The sequence below is a fragment of the Pan paniscus genome, chromosome 8 (assembly GCF_029289425.2).
Source record: "Pan paniscus chromosome 8, NHGRI_mPanPan1-v2.0_pri, whole genome shotgun sequence".
Lineage (NCBI taxonomy): Eukaryota > Metazoa > Chordata > Mammalia > Primates > Hominidae > Pan > Pan paniscus.
In genome coordinates this window covers 98,667,985-98,691,490 of record NC_073257.2, presented here as the reverse complement: position 1 = coordinate 98,691,490, position 23,506 = coordinate 98,667,985, and the positions used below count along the sequence as shown (strand labels likewise).

The following is a 23,506-nucleotide window of genomic DNA, read 5'->3' as shown; positions in this document are numbered from 1 at the left end:
AGAGGCTCAGTTTGTGGGATGGAGGCACTATTTCAGCTACCTCCGATGGAAACTGGGGAGCCACAGCGTCACCTATACCTACTAGAGTAGTTCCCATGTGGAAGTAGACAGAAGGCTGATGTTCAAGCCAACCTGGACAGTTTCCTAAGGTGCCTGGTCCTTCCAGGGTGGGAAGTTCATAGCTGATGCCTGGGCTGTTCAGGCCTCCCCCACCTCACCTGTAAAGAGTCCCTGGAAATTAGACTCTGTCTTGGGCTAGCCAGCAGGTTGGCACTGGAGCCTCAGATGGAAGCTACGTGCTACCAGACACAGAGATACCATCAGGAGCCAGGACCCGAGAGGAGAAGAGGGCTGTGAGCTGCCCTGGGACTCTGGGGGTGGACCTTGGAGGCAGAGCAGTGATGGAGGTGAAGGGAAAGTTTGCAAAGTCTTCTTGACATGTAGATTCACACTTGACCTCGAGGTCCCAGAGCCCCTGCCTGGTGCAGAATGCCTGACACTACTCACTCAACATTCCCGCTAACTTTCTCACCATACAGCACCGGGAAGGAGAAAGCACCTTTGCATGGGCATAAGACTGTGTAGGTGTCACCATGCACAGGCTTGGCAAACCCAGGCTCTGCTGGAGTGAGACACTTGGAAGCATTTTACAGGGAAGCCTTCCTGGGGAAACTCAGCCTTCAAGAGAGACCCTGAGAATCCCCGCTGGGATTTGGGAGGAGAAAGAGAAGGTGGCTGCTCTCAGCCAACAAGATGGGCCAGGAGAGTCTAGGGGTGCAGCTTTGAACTTGGGAGTGGGGACAGATAGAAGTGTGGCTCAGGCCTCTGAGGAGCAAGACCCCTGACCAGCCTGGACCAGGGTGGGACAAGGCATGTTCCCTTCTGCTCAGATAGTGATGTAGGTGAGCCTGGGGCCCCAGTCATGACCAGTGATCACAGACACTGCTTTAGGCTTCAATCACAGACAGATTAGAACTGCTACACCCACTGCACCTGCCTCTGGGTCCATGGGATCACTGCTTGGGATTCAGTGACATGGGTGGCTCTGCCCACGAGGACAACTCTCCAGAAATTAAAGTCAGAAGAAGGGAGAGGAGCCCCTTCAGACCTGGGCAGAGGCTGGCTGGGTGCTTCAGAGCCTCCACTGCAGGGCCTGAGACCCCAGAGAGAGGTGCTGATGGGGTGAGGGAAGTTGCCTGGGACTGCGGGAGGAAGCCAACTGGAGCCACTTCCCAGGCCCTCTTCCCAGATTTCCCTAGCATGAAACCCTGCCGTAGCTGGGGGAGAGGCTCCGAAAGCTGCCTTTTGCTGAGGCTGAACCAAACTTTCATGGGGTTAGGCCGCTGGTGAAAGGACTACTCTCCCACCCTTCAATTACCCTCAAGACCAGGCAGAACAAACTTCAAGAGATGCTCCTTGAAGGAGGGAAGGGGAAGGCCAAGGATGAGGCCTGGGGACCACCTTCAACACTGCCTTTGTGCTCTCCTCACTCAATAGCTTTGCAGAGCCTGCAAATATTCCAGGGGAAAGAAAAGACAAAAGTTTGCTGCAATGCACTTCCACAGTACTCTTTCCTGTTCTAATGACATCTGGTTAATGAGGCACAAGCTCAGCGTGACTGCTTTGCATATCGGAGGGAAGCAGAACATTAAGGAACCAGAAGGGAGCCAGGAGGGCAGGACTCTGGGTCTCAGGGGAGGGAGAAAAAAGGCCCCCTGCTGGCCTGTTGCTGGAAGGAACCCGGGGGGATTTTGAAGCCGCTTGCTCTGGGGTGTGTGATTTAAAGACTTTTTTTATCAAATGTTTGGGAACATCTGCATTGCACACTGAAGCAGCTACATGGGTGGCTTCTAAGAGGAGGGCAAGACAAGCATGGGAGCAGCACGCAGGGACAGCGGAGCACAGCGGGAGGGGAGAGCTGAGAGCTCTAGCACTTAAAGCAGCTGGAGCTTAACTTTTGAGCTAAATCAAACATCACTTCATCGCGGACTCTCTAGATGCCCTGCAGGCACTGAAGGGTTAAGAACTGTTATTGGGACTGCATGCCATCCTTAGCAGGCCTGGGAGGACCCCACCTTAGGCTTGGATGCCTGGCCAAAAAGTGGGAGCAACTTGAGTTGGCAAAAGTGTTGGTTCAAAAATAAAATCCCCAAGTCTAAGCTGGCTCCAGAGTCCTACTCTGCACAGGTCACATGGCCACTGAGTGTTGGGCCTGCTGGTTAGCAAGTACAGAAAGCTTGGCCCAGGATGGGAGGGTGCCTCTGAGCCCCAGCCCCTTGCACAGAGGCTGCCACAGGATGCACTGGCCCAAGGCAGACAGTGCCGGGAAGAACATGCAGATGACATATTTGCTACCGGAAGTGTACATACAATCACAATGAGCCCTACTCCTTATCATGGAAGGCCCTAGCGGGTTCCAGTGAGTTCCAGGATGGCATGCCCCCCCCGCCCATGCCCACCTCATGCTATGAGCACCTGACGGGCCACAGTGGTAGGTTGGTGGCTGTGGCCTCAGACCTGCAACTGATGGGGAAACCATGCTCTAAGACCCCCAGCTTGGCACAAACCCATCCTCATGTCCAGGGCTTGTTCTTTTTTTTTCAGCAACTATTTTGCTTTGAGCAACTTACAGAACTGGTACCTCAAAGTGGGTCTGGACAGGTGAGTCCAGGGGTCAGGCGTTCATGTCCAGCACAGCCCCCTGTGTGCCTGTTTCTCAGTGCCCAGCCTTCGGAATCATAGGGGGACAGGCCCTGAGATGAGTGGGTGGGCAAGTTGGCCAGCCGGGTGTCCTCACAGGGAAAGATGCCCTCATTCTCAACAGCCCAGCAAAGGCCAAAGCAGCCCTGCCCCCTGCCCAGGGATGAAGCTGGGAGAGCCCAGAGCCTTCGCTCTTGTAGCCTGGGCCTGGAGGACAGAGACTCGCGTCCAGGTGCCCACCTCACTGACTCACGATGCTGCCTCAAGCTAGTGTCAGCTGGAGCCCTTTGCAGGCCAGGCTTTCCAAATCCATGAACTTGAGAGGTCCCTTCCATGAGTGATGTGACCTGGGGGCTGCCCGGGGAGGGACGGGGCTAGAGGGCAAGGCCACAGAGCCTGAGTCCAGGCACTTACCTTGACCTTCGCAGAGCTTCTTCATCAGGGTCTTGCACTGTTGGTAGAAAGGAGCTGGTCAGGGGACTCACGGGAGACACAGCAATGAAAGCTGCTGGGGCTCTGTGGGCACTGAGTCCCCAGGATTCAGCCAGGCCCCACACAGTGACTGCCCCCTTGCCTGTCCACTGTGTGCTGGGCAGAGGCCCCAGAGGACTTTGGGAAAGAGTCAGGGGGTAGCCTGAGAGGGCCTCATCCCAGCCCTGGGCAATTATCTCGCCCGGAAGTTGCACACCAAGCCTGCTGCCCACTGTTGGAGTTGGCATTGGAGCAGAAGGCTGCTGTCACCAGACAGCCTGCCTGAGAGGCCCTGAAGGAGCCCTGCCAGCCACTGACAAACCATCAAGGCTGGCCCACCTTCAAGGGCAGGTAGCAGGACTCCCTGGCTTCTGCAGTGCTGGGCCCAGGTCCCTGGTGGCCCCTCAGCATCTCCCTCCTCTGCAGCCACCCTGAGAGCCTGCACTCACTGAATTCTGTCCCCGTCATCTGGGCCAGGATGCGGAAGGAGCGAGACTGCAGGTTGGAGGAACGGCGTGCCCACTCGTCAGCCTCGTCTTCTGGCTTGTTCTGGCTCTTAATCACAGCCTGGTAGACGGGAGAGGCGCTGTCTACGGCAAGGTCCTTAATAGGGAGGCTCCTGTAATGCAGAGAGAGGCCGTGGGTGAGGGCTAGGCTGGAGCCCAGTTCCCACCCTGCTGGGTCCCTGCTCCATGCCCATTGGTGGCCCCTATCATTCTGTCCCCACCTTGCCTTTATCCATTGCTGTCTGAGAACCTGAGATATGGGCATGACCTGGGTTCTCGGTGCTCAGATTGGTCGCAGTGAAGCAGTGACTCCCCTCCCTCATGAGAGACAGGAGGCTCAGATCCCTCAGGTCTGCCCTTCCCCAGTGCTAACTCCAGGCCTAGGCCGGAGACATTTCCACCCCTAGATCCCCTTTACAGAGGGAGGAAACAGAACAGGTCTTCTTTGACCTCCGTGAGCAGGCCGTGAGTTTGGGGCTGGCTGGAGAGAGGCCAATTGGGGGACCCAGAGGATTCCTCAGGATCCATCTCCTGCCCTCCTCACACTTTTGGATCCAAACAAGGAGCTGCCAATGCTGTCACTGCCCTGGAAAAGGACTGGGGGCCGTGGGCTCAGTGTGAGTAGGCTGACTCTGCTGGAAAGTGGTAAGGAACAAGGCAGCAAGGCACAGCCCTGGCATGGCCTGTAGGGACAGGGGATTTCTGGCCTGGGGAAGTTGGGAGTGGGGCTGCATGGAAGCCACTGGTCCTCTGTCCCATAGAAGCGCAGCCCTTTGTGGAGGACCAGGTGACCTTCCCTTAGGCTCCCAGGGTCTGGCACATGATAGGTGCACAAAACTCTTGGCTGAACAAACAAATCCTACATCAGAGCCAGAAGGGACCCTAGGGCCCCTCGGGTCCAGTGCCTCCCAGCCTGAATCAGACTGCAGTGCAGGCCATGGTCAAAAGCCTTACAGCCCACTCACCCTGGCCGGGGGACCAGAGGAGCAAGCCGCCCAGCCCACCTTCTCAGAGGCCTGGGAGGGCTCAGGTGAAGCCCACAACAGTAACAGACTGCTGGCCCAGCCCTCTCCTCTTACAGATGCTGAAGCTGAGGTCCAGAGAGGCCAGCCAACTAGCTCCAGGTTACAGCAGATAAGGGCCCCATTGGGTGAGAACCTAGGTTTCCTGGCTGCTAGCCCTGTGTCCTTTCCATTAGGCTCCCTGCAGTCATAGGGCTCAGGAAGGCTACTTCTGCCCAGTGGGAGGCCCTGGACCTATGCCTGGAAAGATGCCCTGTCCAGCACTCTTCTGCCTGCCTCTCTCTTTTCCCCAGAGGGCTGGCTGGCTGGGAGAGGAAACTCCCCATTGTCCATGTCTTATACCCTCCCTGCAAGGAGTGTGACAGGGAACTGACCTTGTGTCCCAGGACTGGTCCCTGTGTCTGGCTCAGGGTGGGCTACAAGAGCAGAGGTGGGGAAAGGTGATCGAGGTTGGGTGGAGCTGCCCTGGCTTCGCTGAAGGCCCTGCCCTGGCCCAGAGAGCTATAGGTACTGGCAGCCTGTGGTTGGGATCGGTTGGGAAAGACCAGCAGAGGCTTCTAGGGTCCAGCCAGGGAGGAGCCTGCAGCTGCCCAGGGAGCAAAGGAGAGGGTGGGATCTTGCTGTTGCTGGGACAGGCCATTTCTGGCATAGGGAGGAGTCCCAGGCGTTCCTAAGGTCTGGGTGAGATGGGCAACAGGAAGGCACAACCAGGTCTCCCTGGTCCTGGCTCCTGACCCACTGGGAGGGGAGGGAAGGAGGGAGTGTGAACTGTGCAGTGGGTGAGGGAAGGCGTGGATGCAAGGCCCTTGAGCCTCTCTACAGAGCTTTGCAATCCAGAGAGCAGGTGGAAGGTGTTTGCTGCTGTTTCCCTGGAATGTGCCTAGGAGGAGCTCCCCTGTGCCTTTCTTGGCTCCAAGGGTTCAAGAAAGCATTTCTGGCTTCATTTCCCACAACCCCGTGCAAAGACCAGGGACTCTTGTTGCTGCCGTGACCAAGACTGGGAGTCAGATGAGGAAACTGCTGTGCCTTTCATGACACCAAGGCTCAGGGAGAATATATGCAGAGAAGATGGAACAGGTCCTGCAGTCCTTGGCCCTTGGCCTGAGTCCACTCTCTGGACCCACTTTCAGCTTGTTCTTCTTGCCACAGAAAACACTCCACAGTCACCGCAACATCAGGTCACCGCTGCATTTGCTTCACTGTGTGCAGCCCCCAGTCTGATTCATCTTTCCCCTCCCATGGGTGGTCATGGCAGGCACTGGCTCCTGCAGATACACTTCCCATGAGGATTCTGGGGAGTGGCCTCCAAGAGGTTACCTTGTCACCTTCTAGCCCTGAATAATGGCCCAGTGTGCATTCTAATGTCCGGGTCTACACTGTTCCAGTGCAGATAGAAAAGGCGGGGGGAGCTACCCCAAAGCACGGCAAGAAGAACACAGGTATGCACCCCCAGCCTGGGCCTGCAGCATGAGTGTCACTACTCTGTGATTTCTGTGACCACAGTGACATTATTTGGACAAACCCCAAGAGACAAGTACTTGCCTGTAAAGGCTGCAAGGGATGTCATTTGGCTGACAGGTGGGTGTGAGGAGGAGCGTGGACAGAGCACGTGGGCTGACCACTGGTCCTCAGACACATCCCACCAAACCCACACACCATCCCACAACCAGACAGACGGATGACTGGACAGACACTGCAGGGTCTACTTACGCCAGCGGTGACGCCCTGCCAAGCAGAGGAAAACCCAGCCGTGAGTGCGCGTCCATCATGGGATAGCAGAGGGGCAGCGCACACAAGAGAGCCGGGTTAGGGTCAGAAACGAGTTATGGGAATGGGGTGGGTGAAGGAGGAAGAAAAAGAGAAAAAACACGGTCATTGAGGAAGGAACCACGGAAATTAACAGCAGAAATGGGAGCACGTTATGGCCAAGAGGGTTACTCACTGGCACCACAGCATGGTCAGCTCAGCGTGGCTGCGTTAAAAGGAAGAGGAGAAGAGGACCCTTTCCAGGCATACCAGGGGAGGAATAGGGAGGGGATGGGAGGGGACAGGAGGGAGATGGGAAAGGTCCTTCGTGAAGTCTCGATTAATCAACAGTGCATCAATTCCAAAACTGATGGGTGCCCTAGTGGTGAGACCAAATGATAGCAGTCTTCCCAACGTGCAGAAAACAGAAAGTTAGTGAAGAGCATTTCTTTCATTATTCTCCATTGAACTTCCCTTTGGCCATTGCTACTACTTTTAAGAGCACACCAAGGACACACGTGACAAAGAAATGTTAACAGGAAATCCCTGTTAGCTCTTGGGCTTAGGCAGCCTTGTTTTTCTGGGTACGCATGAGCTAATGCTTGTGTTTGTAAACTTGCATGGTCATATTTTCTGCTTTGAATGATGGAATTCAATCGACCTTGCCCAGAATTAGGCGAAGAGCAGCAGCCCTGAGCCTTGGGAGTTTGACTTGAAACTCCAGGACAGGCGACCTCTGCTCCCTGGTGGCCTAGAGGAAGTACTGCATCTCCAAAAGGGCCCCAGGCTCCTCAGTTCCAGCAGAGCCCAGAGAGCCCACACTGTTCCACCCTTGGGGCTGGGGAGCCTGCTCTTTATAACCTGCATGCATATCATGGCCACAAGGGCTGGGGTCTGGAAAGGCCAAGTGCAACTGGGTTCTCTGGGACTTTTTAATCCCTCCATCCCTCTTATTACATCGTTTTTCCTGGCTTTGGAAAAAAGCATCACTGTCATTTCAAGACTTTTTGCCTTGAATTGCTAGGGGATCCTGACCCAGGGATAAGATGTTGCCCAGACTGATAATCAGCCAACGCGGTGGTATTCCCAAGTAGAAAACAGTGAGGAACTATGTGTATGTGTGTAAAAAAGAAACAACAGATAGACAGACAGACACATACACACACACACACACACACACACACACACACACACACGAGGGTGGGGGGAGGGAGAGACAGAGAAAAAGCAACAAGGAGGAAGACAGAAAGAGACATACAGAGAGAGGGAGACACAGAGACACGCAGAGAGAGGGAGACACAGAGACACACAGAGAGAAGTCTGTCTGCATGAATGTTTGCATTGCTAGCATTTTTCATCCACAAATGATTTTCAGCCAACTCTTCCTTTACCAACCCTCAAATTCCCCAACCATAGCTAATGGGTGAATTCCAGGAACCAAGGATGTCTTAAATGCCACTGCCTTGAGGCCGGGCTTCCTAGGGCAAAGAGAAGGGGATTGCTCCCATCTGTGGGACTGATTGCCAGCAGTAGTGTGGATGGTTGGTCACAGACCCCTTCCCAAACCAGAAACCCAGCCAGTGTATTTGAATCAATTCTCATCGCTGGAAGAACCTGGTAACTTCCCCCTCCTTAAAGGACAGCTTCGCTGTGAGAGGCCTGGGGGCCTCCAGAATGGTCCCCTTGTTAAGAGGACTGTAGAAGTCTCTTCTTCCAGCCTCCTCATAGAGCCTGGGAAAATGCAGAGGCTGTGAAAAGCACTTTGAGGAGCCACCATTTTCTGCATTTCTCCACCCTTCTCCTAAAGCTGACCATGGAGAGGGTCTGAAGAGAGGATACCCACGTTCCAGAAGGCCCTGGTGAAGGCTGGCTCCCCTCCAAGGGCCATGCCTCCAGGAGGTCCAACGTGAGGGAAGAAAGCTGGTCCCGATGGTGCCCAATGGCCCAGACCCCTCGGGCTCTGGAGGCACTGAGTGGCGGTGGAGGAGGGAGGCGCTTACCCACTGAAGTCACTGCCTTGGGCTTGGGCCTGCCCAGCGATGGCGTCCATGATGGCATCCTGGGAATACATGCTGATGGGCGTGTTGTACTGCGCATGGATGATGGTGGCCTTGCCGCCCAGCCCCTTCACCTCGATGGGCTTGTGGGTGGACAGGGCCGAGTCCTTCAGGGCACTGGGGTTGAAGCGTTCCTGGTAGTCGGCGCTGGGGGAGGGGTGCGGGAGTACGGGCAGGGAGAGGGAGGAGAAAAGGGCAACAGGTGGTGGTTACATGGGTGGCCAAGGCAAGGGCTGGGTGCGGTGGGTGTCGAGAGAGATCTCCCAGAGCCGAGGCCCTGAACCCCCATAGGCTACACAAGTCTCCTGATGGTGGGTGGTCTGGGTCTATTCAAGAAAATCCTTGGTGCCCTCCCCCAAAGCCCAGTGCAGCAGAAGGTTTTCTTTTTTCTCTTTTCTTTTTTTGATACAGGGTCTTGCTTTGTCGCCCATGGTGGAGTGCAGTGGTGTGATCTCCACTCACTCCAGTCTCAACCTCTTGGGCTCAAGTGATCCTCTCACCTCAGCCTCCTGAGGTAGCTAGGACCACAGGCATATGCCACTATTTTTTTTTTTTCTGTAAAGACAGAGTCTCACGATGTTGCCCAGGTTGGTCTTGAACTCCTGACCTCAAGCTGATCCTTCTGCCTTGGCCTCTCACAGTGTTGGGATTACAGGCATGAGCCACCACTCCTGGCCATAGAAGGGTTTCCTTGCCCATCTTGGCTTTCCCAGATCCCCTGCAGTGCCTGGCTCAGCCTGAGCTCCCTCCCAGGGTCTGCAGGGGCTGCCAGGCACAGAGAGATCTCCCACTACACACAGCAGGGGAAGCGCGGGCATGGGGCTGGGGGTAGGGGACGGGAGCAGCAGCCCAAGCTGAGTCCAGAACGCCCCAAAGGCGAAAAGCGGCTCCACTGGCACCCACAGGGATTCTGAGCAAGGTTTCTCCGTGAAGGGGCTCTTCCTGCAGGCCACCCCCTTGGTGGCCCAGGGCTCTGATCTTCCAGACGCTTCAGGGAATGTGCTTCTTCCTCAGAGCAGGGCTCCAGCTGCCCAGGCCCCCTCAAGTCCAGTTTGCTGAGTAGCTGGCCATCCTCTACCCACAGGAGGCTCTTCCCTCCAATGGATAGGTGCGCTCCCCCGGCAGACAAGATCCAGTGCAGCCCTTCTGAGGGGTCGCCGGGACAGAAAGGTCTTCAGGCTCACACAGGCCCAGCAGCAGCACAGCCTGTGTCCCCCTCCCCCTGCGCCCGCCACCGTCACCAACCCCAGGCACATCTTAAGCAGCTGCTGCAGCAGGAAATTGGGAATGAAATTAGAACCATCAGATGGAGCCCCCACTCCCACCCCCAAATGCTTCTACTCCAGCTTCACACATGCAGGCTCACCCAGGGGTACAAGTGTACCCCACTCATACATATGCACATACATGTACACATGCCAGCAGGCACACTCTATCCACGCCAGACACACGCAGCCACATGCTGGGGCTGGCACGCAAGCGCACACACATGCTGTCCTTTGATACTAACTTGGCTGGAGAGTTGACTACCACCTGGGGAGGAAAAGGGCAAAGAAGACAGGGTGGTCAGAGAGAGGCTCCACCAGGGGCAGTTTGAGCGCCGGGGCCATCATCAGCCTGGTCATTGTGGAGGCAGAACCAGCCCAAACCTCAATGGGTGAGGAGAGCAAGGAGTGAGGAGGGAGAACTCACAGCCGGGAATCACAGCTACTGGGACCCTCGGTTTGGTTCAGAGACTGACACAGCAATGTTTCCCTCTTGAGGGGTCCCCAGTGCCCTCTGCTTTGCCAGAAGAAGGGTTTTCTTGTCTATCTTCAGGGGCACTCGTACCGCATACATGAATCCCCCACATACAAACCTGGCTATAGACCCCAGAGAGGAAGCTAGGCGTGGAGACAGGACCAGCTGTGGCTGCTATGGAAAAGGCTGAGGCCCAGGGGCCTCCCTGCCTGTCAGCAGCTCCGGACTAAGAGTCTGTTTTGTGGGGGCAGCTCTGGAATTCTGTCCTGAGCAGGCATTGCAGTGGTAAGGAGGCAGGGTGTGTGCGGGGTTTCCTATGCCCCCTCAAACCTGACCTCCTCTCCCTCCCAGAAGAGATGCAGGCAGCTCTGGCTGCTCCTCTTGGGGTATAGGGGAGTGGGGTGCACAGTCACCAGGTGCCACTCCTAAAGGCCCCTTGGGCCAGCAATGAGGCAGGATGGAGGAGCAAGCAGGCGCAGGGAGAAGTGTGAGCTCAACAGCCGAGGCAGCACAGTGAGAGGCCCCTTCCTCTCACTCTGACCTGAGAGTGAGCCTCCCAGAGCATGGTCTCTGTAGGGAAAGCAGTGTCTGTCCCGTGTTTCTTTAAATGCAAATTCCCTGCAGTGGCAGACCCTGTGGCCAGCAGCCCTGTCTGGGGCCTGTGAGGGAGACAGTGTGGAAGGTGGGGGGCTCTGTCCCCAAACTCTGCCACCTTCTTGAATCTGCCCAGTGTGGGCTGTAGCTGGGGGAGCTTGGGCCCCGGCCAGCCTGGCCCTGGTCATTTGCAGCCAAACCCTGGGGAGCCAGGCTCAAGTCAGTGGTCCCCGGTCCCAGGGAGCAGCACAGTGGCCCTGCTCTGCCCCAGGCCCGCCACTGCCTCAGAACTGATAAAATTCACTCTATCCTCCCAGGCTCAAAATAGCTGCAAGTGGAGCTATATTAGGAAAGGGCCAGCACGGAGCTCCATTCCTTCTCCATTTTTGGCCAGTGCTGACAGCTGCAGGGTCATCTCTTGCCCTGACCAGCCCAGGGCCCCCTGCAGAGGGCAGTGTTGGCCTGGTGGGGTGGGGGTTGCCTCTGCCCTGCCTTGGCAGCCTGCTCCTTCTTTGACATTTATTCCTGCCTCCTGCTCAGCTTCTCCCACCCAGGACCTGGGGCTGGGATGGCTGCAGCAAACACATCTGAGAGGAGCCAGTGCCTGGGTCTTGGGGAAGACGAGCCAAAGATGTAAGACCTGCCCAGGGGCCCTTGCACTGAGTGGCCTGAGGGGCACTGCCCTTCAGTGCCAGCCCCAGAAGGGAGGAGAAGAAGGGGGCTGCTGGGATGCCTATGCCTGTCTGCCCTTGCACCACATCTGTTTCTCTCTCCTCCTTCCAAGAGGATACGAGGTGCCAAAGAATTGCACTGCAAGCTGCCCAGAGGAGAGAGTAGGGGAAGGGGCTTCTTTTTGGAGCCAGACAGGACAGAGTTCAAGTTGTGACCCTGCCTCTTCCTAGCACTGTGACTCCGGGCAAATTACCCACCCGTCCCAGCCTGTTTCCTAATTCTAATTCTTGAGATGGTAGTGCCTACCACACAGGTGGGTTGTGCAGACTGAACGGGTCATGAGTCTAAGGTGCTCAGCATGGGAGAAGTGTGCCATGGATAAGCACAGGGATTAGCCCTTGCTGACCCTGTTGCTGACCCACTTAGCATAGGTGGTGGCCTCAGCCCAGCAGAGGTTGCCCTAGGCCAGCCCAGGTCAGAGGCTCCAGCCCTTCCTGCCGGCATTGCCTGAGACAGCAGCATCAGCTTTTACTTTGGATGAAGCACCCACTGCACATCCTCGCCTAGCCCACCATCCCTTGGAGGAAACGTCAGACTCTGCTGCTCTGAGCACCAAGAAATAATTTACACATTCATCAGGGTCTGGGCAGCCCCTGCACCGACAGCAGAGTACCTTAGGCACTATGGGAAGCAGAGGTGGGCCTGGCCCCTCACTTCCCTGAGCAGGCAGCAAGTCCCTGTCTCAATGCAAAGTGGAGTCAGGCAGACCTGCATGCCAGTTCTGTCTGCCACTTACTAGCTGTGTGACCTTGGGCAAATTACTTGCTCTCTCTGAGTGTCTATTTTCCAGCTATAAAATGGGGAAAATCATGCCCACCTCTGGAGTTGCAGAGAGAGTTGTGTTAGAGAGAGTTGCTGAGAGATAAGGCATGTGGACTGTTAGCTGGTCCATAGCCAGAGTGCATGGTCAGTATGGGGAGACATTATCATCATTGCAGGTGGGTCTCCTGGGAGTCCCAGGCCACCAGAGGCTGACCTCTCTGCCTGAGGCCAGTTCCTGAAAAGGACCAGGAAGACCTACCAGCCCAACAAATGCGGGACAAGGAGGTCATCTCTGTTCTACTATTCCCTGAGTTTTCTGGCAAAAGTCCTTTGCTGGGGAACCCTGGGGGCATATATGGCTCTGTCACCTTGGGTAAGGGAAGCAAGCCATGTGGTGCCAGAGATCAGCTTCACTGAGGATTCCAGAAAGAGCTGGGGGGGGGGTGGGGAAGCTGAGGGCCACAGGGAGCAGTGACCCGATGGGGCACAGGTGCCTTCTGCTGCAAGGGCAAAGGCAAGGGCATGGGCTTGGGCCAGACTGACTGGATTCCTACTGTGACTCTTCTGGGTGGCTCCAGGCAGTGATGATACCAGGTGTCATGCAGTGAGTGGGTGACAGACAAAGCTCAGAGCTTTACAAGTGTTGGGCCCTTTATCCTCCCAATAACCCTGAGACATGGACAGTGTGATTCCTCCATGATTCGGAGGAGGAACCCTGAACCACTAGGCTCTACTGCCTTGACTCAGCCTGCCCTGCCTGGAGAGGGCTATGCCAATTGCACAGGGCGGGAGTAGAAGTTAGGGTGAGAGAACAAGCGTGAAGGGCTCAGAGCTAACACAGGCCCAGTGTGGGGACTCCGTTCCCTTGCCTCCCCCCTACAGTGCCCCAGTCCCATGTCCTTTTAACTGCTGTGCTCCCAGAGTCCCGCCAGCTAGACCTTAGGGGTGAGGCTGCTGTTCTCCTGCACAGCCCCTTTCTCCTTGGGGTCCTGCTTCCTCGCCACCCCACCCTGGCCAAGGTCACTCCTGCAAACCCGCTCCCTGCACGCCACTGCCAAAGAGTCTCTCCATATACAATTCAAGGGCTCCCTCCTCCAGGCAGCTTCCCAGACTATTCCTAGTGCCAGATAACTCGCTTTTCCACCTCTCGAACGCTCCCCTGCTCCTGCCTCCGAGCTCCCAGAGGGGTGGGGACCTGTGCATAGCTCTTGAAGGCTGCAGGCTGTGCTGTCCTGTTCTGGGGAGTGGCCTAGTGAAAAAGTGTTGGAAGTCAGAATCTCCTGAATTCAGGACTGGCTCGGCCACATGGTAGCTGGACAAACGGACTGTGACTTAACCTTCTCTGAGCCTCAGTTTCCTCCTCTGCAAAATCCGACATGTCACCCCAGCGTGGTTGGTTGTATAAATCGCTAGCATGCCCGGCTCATGGCAAACGCCGCAGGATCACTGCTGACCTCATGGGCTCGGGGCTGGCTGGATTGGGGCCAGTGCCTCGCTCTGACCACCTGACCAGGTCTCTGCCGAGCACCGAGGACCCAGGTGGCCCAGGCCACCTGTGGAGAGCTGTATGTCCGTTACCTACCCTCCTGGGAGTCCGACACCCGAGGCCTTCCCTCGGAGGCTCATCTGGTACATCTGAGCCATCTCCCTCAGGGTCTCTGCCGAGTACAGGCCAATGGGGTTGTTATATTGCCTCGGCTGGCTCGAGCCCGGCAGGGCTTTTGGGCCGAGTAGGTCCCGGGCCCCCTCTGGGCTGGTCTTGGCCCTCAGGCTGGCCCGCGGAGGGCCAGGGTCAGAGGCCTCGGCGAGTGAGAAGGCGGAGGGCCGGGAGAAGGCAGGGCTAAAGGTGGGCCTGAGCTCCGGGGTGCCTGGGGTGCCTGGGCTGGCCCTCGCCTCAGGGCTGGGGCTGGGTGCCACCAGGCTGCCGTTCGTGTCCAGAGCGGGGTCCTGGCACAGGGCAGGCCATGCAGGGGAGAGAGAAGAGAGCGGTTAGAGGCCACATGCGTCCCAGCGCTCCTGCGTGGACCTGAAACAGATGTGTTAGCGCGAGCCCCGCAGCCTGAAGCCCAGAGCGCCTGGGCGCAGCACCTGGAGGGGAGGACACTGGCAGAGGAGCAGGCAGGCACATGGCTCCTGGCCTGGCCTGAGGCTGGCATCCAGCTGGGCAGAGTGCCAAGCCCTGCATGGAAGCCAAGCCAAGCTTCCTGCCCCCAGGGCCCGAGGAAGTGGGTGTAGGGGTCAGGGGATGGCCCGTTCTGTGTCTGTTCCCCCTGCCCCTGAGAGTGGGTGCCCAGTGGGCACAGCCCAGCCTCCTGCTCCACTGACCCCACACTGCCAGTGAGATGAAGTTCCTGGGCTGGTTGTGGGCAGGTGGTGGGGAGGTGAGGAGGGAAGCTGAGGAATTGGGTAGCTCACATTTGGGCCCCTCAGTCTACCTCTGCAAGCATCTCCCAAGCAGCCCTCCACCCACTTCCCCAGTCTGTGACCTACCCCACCCCTGTCAGCCTCTTTTTCTCCCCTCTCCCCACCCCCCTGCCCAATCTGTCCCACTGGACAGGTGGGGTCACTATCAGCTCACATAGGGGGAGAAGTTGAGCAGGGAGCCCTCGGGGGTTGAGCTGCTTGGTGGGGCCTTGGGAAGGGGGCAGTGGTGAGGTCTGGAGCCAGGGCTTGGCCTCCCTTCTCCCCCGTGCCTGCCATTACCAGCACGTCCTAAGGGCTACAGGGGCATGCACTTGGGAGGGGCAGGTGGGGAAGTGGAAACCAGAGGGAGAGATCTGGGTGAGGCCAGCAGGCCCCTCCACACCTGGAGGTCCTCGTCAAGCTGGGCCTCAGCCACAGTCACCCAGCGGTGGCCCCCTTGGCAAATGAAGGTCAGAGCCTGGATGCTCGTCCCCTGCCTGGCCAGGAGGGTGACCCCTCTCTTGGGAACACTGCTGCCCAAGCTGGCTTCCTATCAGCCCAGCCACGAGGCATAGCGGAGGTGGCTTGCACCCAGGCAGGCATTCATTCCCACATCCAGTGTTCAAGAGGGGCTTGAAAGTCTCTCCCAAGGGGCTGCCTCACTTCCCCAGGGTCAGCTGCAGCAGGGACAGGGATGGGGCAGGGCTGATCCCACGGCCTCATCCCAGTTGGGCCAGCCAAAGACCAGGCAGGCTGGCCAGGGCCAGCACTCCAGTAACCAGGGCTGAGTGGACCCCGCCGCCACAGTCAGCACCTACCTTCTGGTGAGGGATCACCGGCAGAGGGGTCTGGACTGGAGGTGCTGTCGTGGAGATGGGAATGGGACGCTTTGATCTGTAGAAACCAGAAATGAGACCAGGTGAGGAAGTTGCCCCTGGGGCCAGAAGCTCCTGCCTGGGCAGGGCTGGTGAGGAGAGAGCAAGAGAGAGCCAGAGTCAGCTCTCAGAGATAGCTGAGTCAGAGGGCCCCAGATCCACTGTCCACCCCATGGGCTGGATCTCCCCAAGAAGGCCCTGGGCCCGAAGAGGATGGAGAAATCATGGCCCCTGGGCATTTTGGTCAGAATCCATGGGCCCCTGCTACGTCACTGAGGGCTGCCTGGGCAAAGTGGAAGTAGGTAAGACCTGCCTTCCAGGACCAATGGCCCACGTACGGGCAGCACCAGGACCACCCTCTCTGCCTTAACTGTAAAGTGAGGCAGTAATGTCTGCCTCTAGGTGCTTGACAGCGACTTGGGCCTGGTCATTCCTCTGGCCCAGGGCTGTCCTTATCTTCCTGCACAGTTTTGTAGCCCAGGGCGGGGCCCACTCAATTGCTATGGGACAATCCCTCTTTTGGCCCCTGCCCCATGCCCACACCCAAGCCTCCGCCCCCTGCTCTGGAGAGCTCCCACCTACTTCTGCAGGGTGAGGCTCAAGTTGTAGCTGGCAGACTTGATCTTGTTCTGGGCTTCCAGGTGGGTCATGGTGTCTGTGTTGACGCCGTCAATGGCCACCACGAGGTCACCCTGGCTGAGCTGGGACTGGGCTGCCTTGCTGCCTGGTGTGATCTGATTGGATAGCGGAGGTGGGGGGTGAGCATAAGGAAGGTGGTCCTGAGGAAAGGCCAGTCCTTGGGGAAGAGTCACCCGGGAGTATTCAGCAGAAGCCGTCATTGTGTTTTTCATTCGCTACGGCCAGTACCAGCTGCTAACCAAGCCTAGTTCCTCTTTCCGGCACATGACTACCACATTGCTTAGAGCTTTGTGTCTGACTGCAGCCTTGGGACTAGCTCTGGCCAACTGAATGAGGGTGGAAGCAATGTATGCTCCTTCCAGGTCTGCCTCTAGCAACCATCCTTGTGATCCTGCACACTCTCTGCTTGTTGACTGACTGAATGCAGGGCATGGAGAGGAGGAGAGATGATTAAGGAGCACTGTATTGGACGTTGCATGAATGAGAAACTTTTGTTGTTCTGAGCCATTAAGGTTTGGAGGCTGTTGGACATGGTGGCTCATGCCTATAATCCCAGCACTTTGGGAGGCTGAGGTAGGAGAATTGCTTGAGGCCAGGAGTTTGAGGCCAGCCCGGGCAACAGAGCCCAGACCCTGTTTCTACAAAAATAAAAATATTTGGCAGGGTGTGGTGGTGCATGGCTGTAGTTCTAGCTACTCAGGAGGCCGGTGAGAGGGTCACTCCAGCCTAGGAGTTTGAGGTTACAATGAGCTATGATCACTCACCACTGAACTCCAGCGTGGGTGACAGAGGGAGACTCTGTCTCTTAAAAATTTGCAGGCATCTGCTGGGTGTGGTGGCTCGCGCCTGTAATCCCAGCACTTTGGGAGGCCGAGGTGGGTGGATCACAAGGTCAGGAGTTCGAGATCAGCCTGGCCAATATGGTGAAACCCTGTCTCTACTAAAAATACAAAAATTAGCCATGCCTGGTGGTGGGCGCCTGTAGTCCCAGCTACTTGGGAGGCTGAGGCAGGAGAATTGCTTGAACCCAGGAGGCAGAGGTTGCCGTGAGCTGAGATTGCGCCACTGCACTCCAGCCTGGGTGACAGAGGGAGACTCGGTCTTAAAAAAAAAAAAAAAAAAAAAAAAAAAAAGGTGGCCAGGTGTGGTGGCTCATGCCTGTAATCCCAGCACTTTGGGAGGCTGAGGCAGGCAGATCACCTGAGGTCAGCCTGGCCAACGTGGTGAAACCCCGTCTGTACCAAAATTACAAAAAAATTAGCTGGACATGGTGGCATGTTCCTGTAGTCCCAGCTACTCGGGAGGCTGAAGCAGGAGAATCGCTTGAACTCTTGATTGAACCCAGGAGGTGGAGGTTGTAGTGAGCTAAGATTATGCCACTGCACTCCAGCCTGGGTGACAGAGCGAGACTCTGTCTAAAAACAAACAAACAAAAAACTGCAGGCTATTTGTAACCTTGATTAGCCTCTTATAACCCCTGCACCCTGCAAAGCTATGGAGCACTTTTCAGACTCCAGGAGAAAAGGGAGATGCAGCAGCTAAGACACAGCAGCATCCCAGAGACACTGCCAGGCTGAAGGGCAGGATAAATGCACCCACTCAAAAGCATCTTAGTGCCAGGTGCTTTGTGCTACCTGGCAGATGTGGAGAGAGTGAGGTAGCCGACAACCCTGCCTGGATGAGCAAACTCAGCTGGGAAATGGGGCAGGGCTTAGGGTTCTGTAGTTGATGTCATACCTCCAGAAGGCCGGGTGCAGCTGTGGGGGCCAGTTCCCAAACCCTGAGCCCCGATAATACCACAGAATGTTACAGTCTGGAGGCCCCATCTTCAGTGTAACCACACAGAATGCCACTGCAACTCCATCCCGGGAATTCCCCATGGAATCTCAGGAAGGCCACACCTCCTGGGACATTACTTGGGATGTCATCATGGCTCAGACTGCACTCTTGGGGACATGATGCATGATGCCAAATTCTGCACCCCCGGCCTCCAGTAATAGCATACTGAATGCTTTGGTGGCCCTGCCCACAGTAATATCACATGAGATGCAAAATTTCAGAGGTTCTAATAATGTCACCTAAAACGGCTTGATGGCTGGCCCCTAGTGACATTAGCAGCCCCACCCCTAAAGATACCTCATGGAATGCCAGAGACTCTGGCTGTACCCTCTGTGACATCACATGGAATGGGCTGGCCCCTGCTAATATCACATAGAATGGCTTTATGACCTGACTCCCACCACACCATGTTGGAGGTCCCCAACCCCCATGACATCATGAGGAGTGCCATGCAGGCCTGGCCTTCAGGGACATCACAGGAAAGAGGAGGCTCTGGACCCCACCCCCTACAAGCCGTGGCTGGAAGTGTTCCTTGGCTTTGCCTCCCAAATATGCCCACCAGCCAGTCCTCTGGGCTTCTCTGGGCACATCCCAGTCACCTTCCTGGCTATAACCCAAGGACCAAGCCAGCTCCTAGGGTTGGCAGAAGCTAGATTCAGGCCAAGGCCCGAGAACCATCCTAGAAGGAGCCCAGAGAGGCTCTGGGGACAGTCCCTTGCCCCAGGTGCCAAGCCTGGGTGGGCCTCTGGCCAGGCTCTGGGCTTACAGACATGGGTGGAAGCTCCTGCCAGTCCCCTCACAGGGAAGCCCCTTCCAAACCAGGATGCCCTGCAGTCACCAGTCACCAGTGTCCAGCCCATTCCCAGATGGGCTCTGCAGATGCAGCCCAGGAACTGAGTTGTTTCTGCATGACCACATTACGGGTCACAGAAACACTGCCCTACACCATGTGGGTGATAACAGCAAGACCAGGACAGCCCTCTCCAATTGCTGTGAACCTGCCATTTCAGCCCTAGGGGCTATGGTGCCCTCTTTTTTTTTTTCTTTTTCTTTTTTTTTTTTTTGAGACAGGGTCTTGCTCTGATGCCCAGGCTGGAGTGCAATGGCATCATCTCGGCTCACTGCAACCTCCGCCTCCTGGGTTCAAGCGATTCTTCTGCCTCAGTCTCCCCAGTAGCTGAGACCACAAGCGCATGCCACCATGCCCGGCTAATTTTTGTATTTTTAGTAGAAAGGGGGTTTTACCGTGTTGGCCAGGCTGGTGTTCAACTCCTGACCTCAAGTGATTCGCCTGCCTCAGCCTCCCAAAGTGCTGGGATTACAGACATGAGCCACCACACCCAGCCTGTGGTGCCCTCTTAAAATACTGGCCACCTTGTGCCCACAGCACCCCTTCCCCTGCCCTGGAATCTGCAGAGACAGGAAAGGACAATATAGAAACAGACGTCTGGACTGCCAGGAAGCCACAGCATCTGCTTTGCAAAGTCCAGCTTGCCCTCCAGGCCCCGCAGGGGCATCTTAGAGCTACTTGAGATTTCTTAAAATACACATAGCCCTTACCCCCAAACTCATTGCCATAGCCTCTATTAATGACAGGAGTGTATTGCTGCCTTGAGTGTAGAGGTGAACAAAGTGTAAAAACCAACATCAGTGAAGGAAAGCAAGAGTTTTCTAGACTGAGAGGGGACTCCTGGGGGCAAGTTGAGCTGCCCAGCCAGGCCTGTCCTGCAGAAAATCAACTTTCCCTACTCCTCTATGTGATCCCCAACATTTTATTATAGACATTTTTGCAGATTTCTAGGCAGGAAAAGTAGAAAACATTCTAAAGTGCACACCTGAACACCCGCCACCATGGCTGTACCATAACATTTCACTCGCTTTGCTTTATCACACTCCATCCCTCCACATCCATCAATCCATCTCATTTGCCGGGCATTTCAAAGAAAGTTGCAGGTACCAGCATACTTCTTTCCAGGGCGAATTTTGCAATGTCTGTTCTGTCCTAGTGAACTGCCCATGGGGCTCCCCCACAGCAGGACACCCCCACAGCAAGGCTCTCTCATGGCAGGGCACCCCCAAATGCCCATCTACAGAGAAGGGGTCATCCCCCTGCAGGGCTGGGTCATTGCAGACCCCACGTAGAAAGGCCGTGACCTCGGTCACAGAGGAGACGCTGACAGGAAAGATGGGAGTTGTGTCCAGAAGATCATGATGACAGCATGAGCAAGGGCAACAGAATGATATCCAAGAGAGGCCGGGGCCAGATCAGAGGGGCCCTCTGCAGGGCTATCTGACTGTCCTCCCTCTGGAGCTGCCTCAGAGACATCTTTCTCCCACAGGCATGGGTCAGCGGGCACCAGCCCTCCCCGCCAGGTCTCCTCACTTCCCCTCACCTAGACCTGCCTGGCTCTCCCTCATCCTCAGGTATGGGCCAGGGGGATGCTTGCTCCCAAGGGAGAGCTCAACCTCCTGGGGTCTGGTCAGTAGCCAAGCCTCTGACCAGAGGGAAGTGGCTGAGCTGGATCCCCTGCCCAGTGCCTCTCCCCTGCAGCTGTGTCTGCTTGTCAGGGCTCAGCTGGCCTGGCCTTTGGCTGCCCTGAGTAGGGTCCAACATCCCTCAGGGTGGGGGCTGGGGGTGCTGATATCCTCCTCTAGGGAGGTGCTTCAGGCAGGATGGAGGCAGGGACCCTATGGATGATCAGGAGCCATCGGATGCCTTCACCCCACCTCAGGAGCAGCCTGCCTGGGTGGGTTGGAGGGGGGCACCCTCAGACCCTTGCCCAGAGTCCAGGGCTCATGGAGAGTGCAGTCCAGGCATGATGCTTCCACGTCTGTCTTGTCTGACTCCATCCTCCTCTTTCCTTTCTGTGTTTCAGAAAGGGCCCAAAGCACCTAAATCCTTGGAGCTGTGGTTTTTTTCTTTCTAATCTTTCTATCCGCCTTTGAGCATTTAAATGCCTCCCTTGAATGAGTGTTTCATTCCCACTTCACATTTCAGTCTTCTCCCACCAATGGGCCCCTCTAAACCCCGGAAACCCAACCCTGGGCGCAGCCTAGAATGGCCTCAGGGTGGGGCACCGAGCTCCTGTCTCCAAAGCCCCCAAGAAAGGCTGCAGGTGTTTGGAGGCCAAGATCAGCTCCCTGCCCCCAGGAGCCCTTCCGCCTTGCTGGGCCAAGGTCTTAGGGCACCTCCAAGGGCAGCCCAGGGAGAGCTGGTGCCAGAGCCACTTGTGAGTGCTGGGGGCTGGGGGTGGGGAGGCAGCAAAGGAGGAGCACAGGTGCCAGTATGGGCCAGGCCCCTGGCTTCGGTGCCAGCCTCCAAGCCCTCCAGTGTCAAGAGAATGACAATGCCTTTCTCGGGATTGTTGTGAGGATTATGTCGTTAAACAGGGGATTATGTAAGGAAGGTGCAGAGCTGAGAGAGTTTCAGGAAAACTCCAAATCCAGGAGGCACAGTGCTGACCCCATCTGCTACCCCCAGAAGGTGCGAGGCTGGCTGGCTACATCCCTGGGCTCCACAGGAAACAAGATCCACAGCTGGCAGAGGGTGGAGCTTGAGGAGCCAGCCCTGACTGACCAGTTCTGAGCCAGCCTGCTGTCCCTAGAGGGGCCTGGGTGTTGGGGGGAGGGGAGGAAAGGTCTGTCCAAGGCCCAGGGGAAAGAAGGCGCCAGTGAGGCTTCAGACGCACCCATGCCATCGGCTCCTATTTCTCCAGTTTCCTGGCAGCAGAGAGAGCAGCTGGGCTCTGCAGACGTTTCTGGCCATCATTCACTCCCGGTGTTCAAACCAGGCAGGCCCCTGCCTTCCTCCTCTTCTAGATCTGCCAGTGTAGATGTGGTGGGTGGAGGCTGGGGCAGGTGGCAGATAAGTAGGAAGGGTACAAGTTTCAGCAGCTCCCCCTCCCCACACTCCCAGGCTGCCTGCCTGGGTTGGGGCAGGTGGGACAAAGTGCATTTTCATTGTATGATTAAATTACTGTCTTGTCCTGCTCTGCTGCCTTCCCATCTGGCCTCCCCTGGGGCTTTGCTCATGCTCACCCTCTCACTGGAACCTTCTGTCTCCCCATGTTACCACTCCCCAACTCCACCCTGGCTGATAAATAAGCCGGAGTCCCCTCAATGCTCAAAAAGCCTCTCCCTGCCTGCCTGGGTGGCTCCAACTGGCTCCTGTCATGTCTCCTTTCTGCACCTCCAGACTCCTCCAAGAAGTGACCCGCACATCCTGCCCCCACTGCCACTGCCTCCCACCTGCTCACACACAGCCATCTGCCTTTGGCCCCATTATTCCACGCATATCAATAACCTTCTGTGTCCAAAGCCACGGGTCACTGCCCCCTCTCTAGCTGACCACACCTCCCCTGGCTTTCCTCAAGTGTCTCTTGAGTCTCTCCTGCCTCTCTTCCTCCTGTCCAGGTCCACAGTTCCATTTGGGTCTTCGGTGTGGCCAATAAAATGCCCTCATGGGCACTGGCTCTCAAGGGCCCCCAGCAAGGCCCATTCTTGTGTCCAAGGATGGTTCCTGGGCAGAGGTGGAGCCTGGTCCCAAAGGGGTGCCAAAGCTGTGTTTGGGGGTGGGAGGGCTCAGTGTAGAGGAGGGTCTTTGCAGTCAGGGGCAGCCTCTGGATGAGAGGGGACCATGTAGAAAGGGAAGGAGACTCAGGGAATTGGGGAGCTAGCCCCCAGCAGAGCCTGGCCCAGCGTTTCTCAAACAGCCCTGCAGTCCTGACACTGGCTACCCCACAATATCTGTAGGCCCGGAGCCCTGGGGCTGCTTATGCAGCTGCCCTTGCACGGTGTCCTGGCCCAGGGGCCTCCAAGGGTCCAATTCATTCCCCAGGACCCAGCCAGCCTCATGTCCTCTCCTTTTGGATCCCTCACAGAGTTAGATGCAGTTCTGAGCAGCCCAGAGGACCTGGCCTGGGGGACCTCTAAGAATGCATTCCCCAGCTGTGAGCCTCTGAGCCTCTGGCCGTTTACCTTCCCCTGTTGATAGACGGATGTTGCAGGGAGGCCCCTGCCAGCCCCACTGAAGCCCTCGGAGGCTTGCCTGACCTTCAGTGCGGCTATAAACAGCACGGCCTGTCAGCACTGCTAAGAGCTGCCCAAGAAACAGCACTGCGTGCTCCAGCGGCCCCGAAATTCCAGGAATTGCCGGCACAGCTACCCCAGAATAGTCTCAGCCTGTCCCCCTTCCTCTCCCCAGAGACCCTCTGTCCTCAGCATGTTCCCACCACAGCTCGGAGAGTCTGATAAATACTGGAACCGAAACCCACAGAGAAGAGGCCTCTGAGCTGGTGCTCCAGGTGAGCCTGCAGGCGGGGTGGCTGAGACCCTAGGAAGAGAGGGTTTCCAGTAGACAGGCAGGCCCCTCCTGGGCCCAGGCTCAGCCCCCGACTCCACCAGTCTCACAATCAGTCCCA

General features: G+C 56.7%; 1 protein-coding gene across 9 annotated transcripts in view; it reads right to left on the bottom strand.

Annotated features, from left to right (window-relative positions):
• The window catches only part of LDB3 (LIM domain binding 3), a 70,180-nt gene that overhangs the window by 41,164 nt on the left and 5,510 nt on the right, over positions 1-23,506 (bottom strand). For 3 of the 9 annotated variants that reach the window (XM_034931035.3, XM_034931028.2, XM_034931030.2), the window contains exons 3-8: positions 16,191-16,342; positions 15,552-15,627; positions 10,013-10,035; positions 8,446-8,649; positions 3,621-3,790; positions 3,115-3,151 (exon numbers count right to left, since the gene is read on the bottom strand). In XM_034931035.3, the coding sequence (XP_034786926.1) occupies positions 3,115-3,151; positions 3,621-3,790; positions 8,446-8,649; positions 10,013-10,035; positions 15,552-15,627; positions 16,191-16,342 (662 nt within the window). Of the gene's footprint in view, positions 1-3,114; positions 3,152-3,620; positions 3,791-8,445; positions 8,650-10,012; positions 10,036-13,912; positions 14,278-15,551; positions 15,628-16,190; positions 16,343-23,506 lie in introns of all 9 variants that reach the window. The other 6 variants (XM_034931022.2, XM_034931031.3, XM_034931024.2 and 3 more) reach the window with 2 other exon arrangements.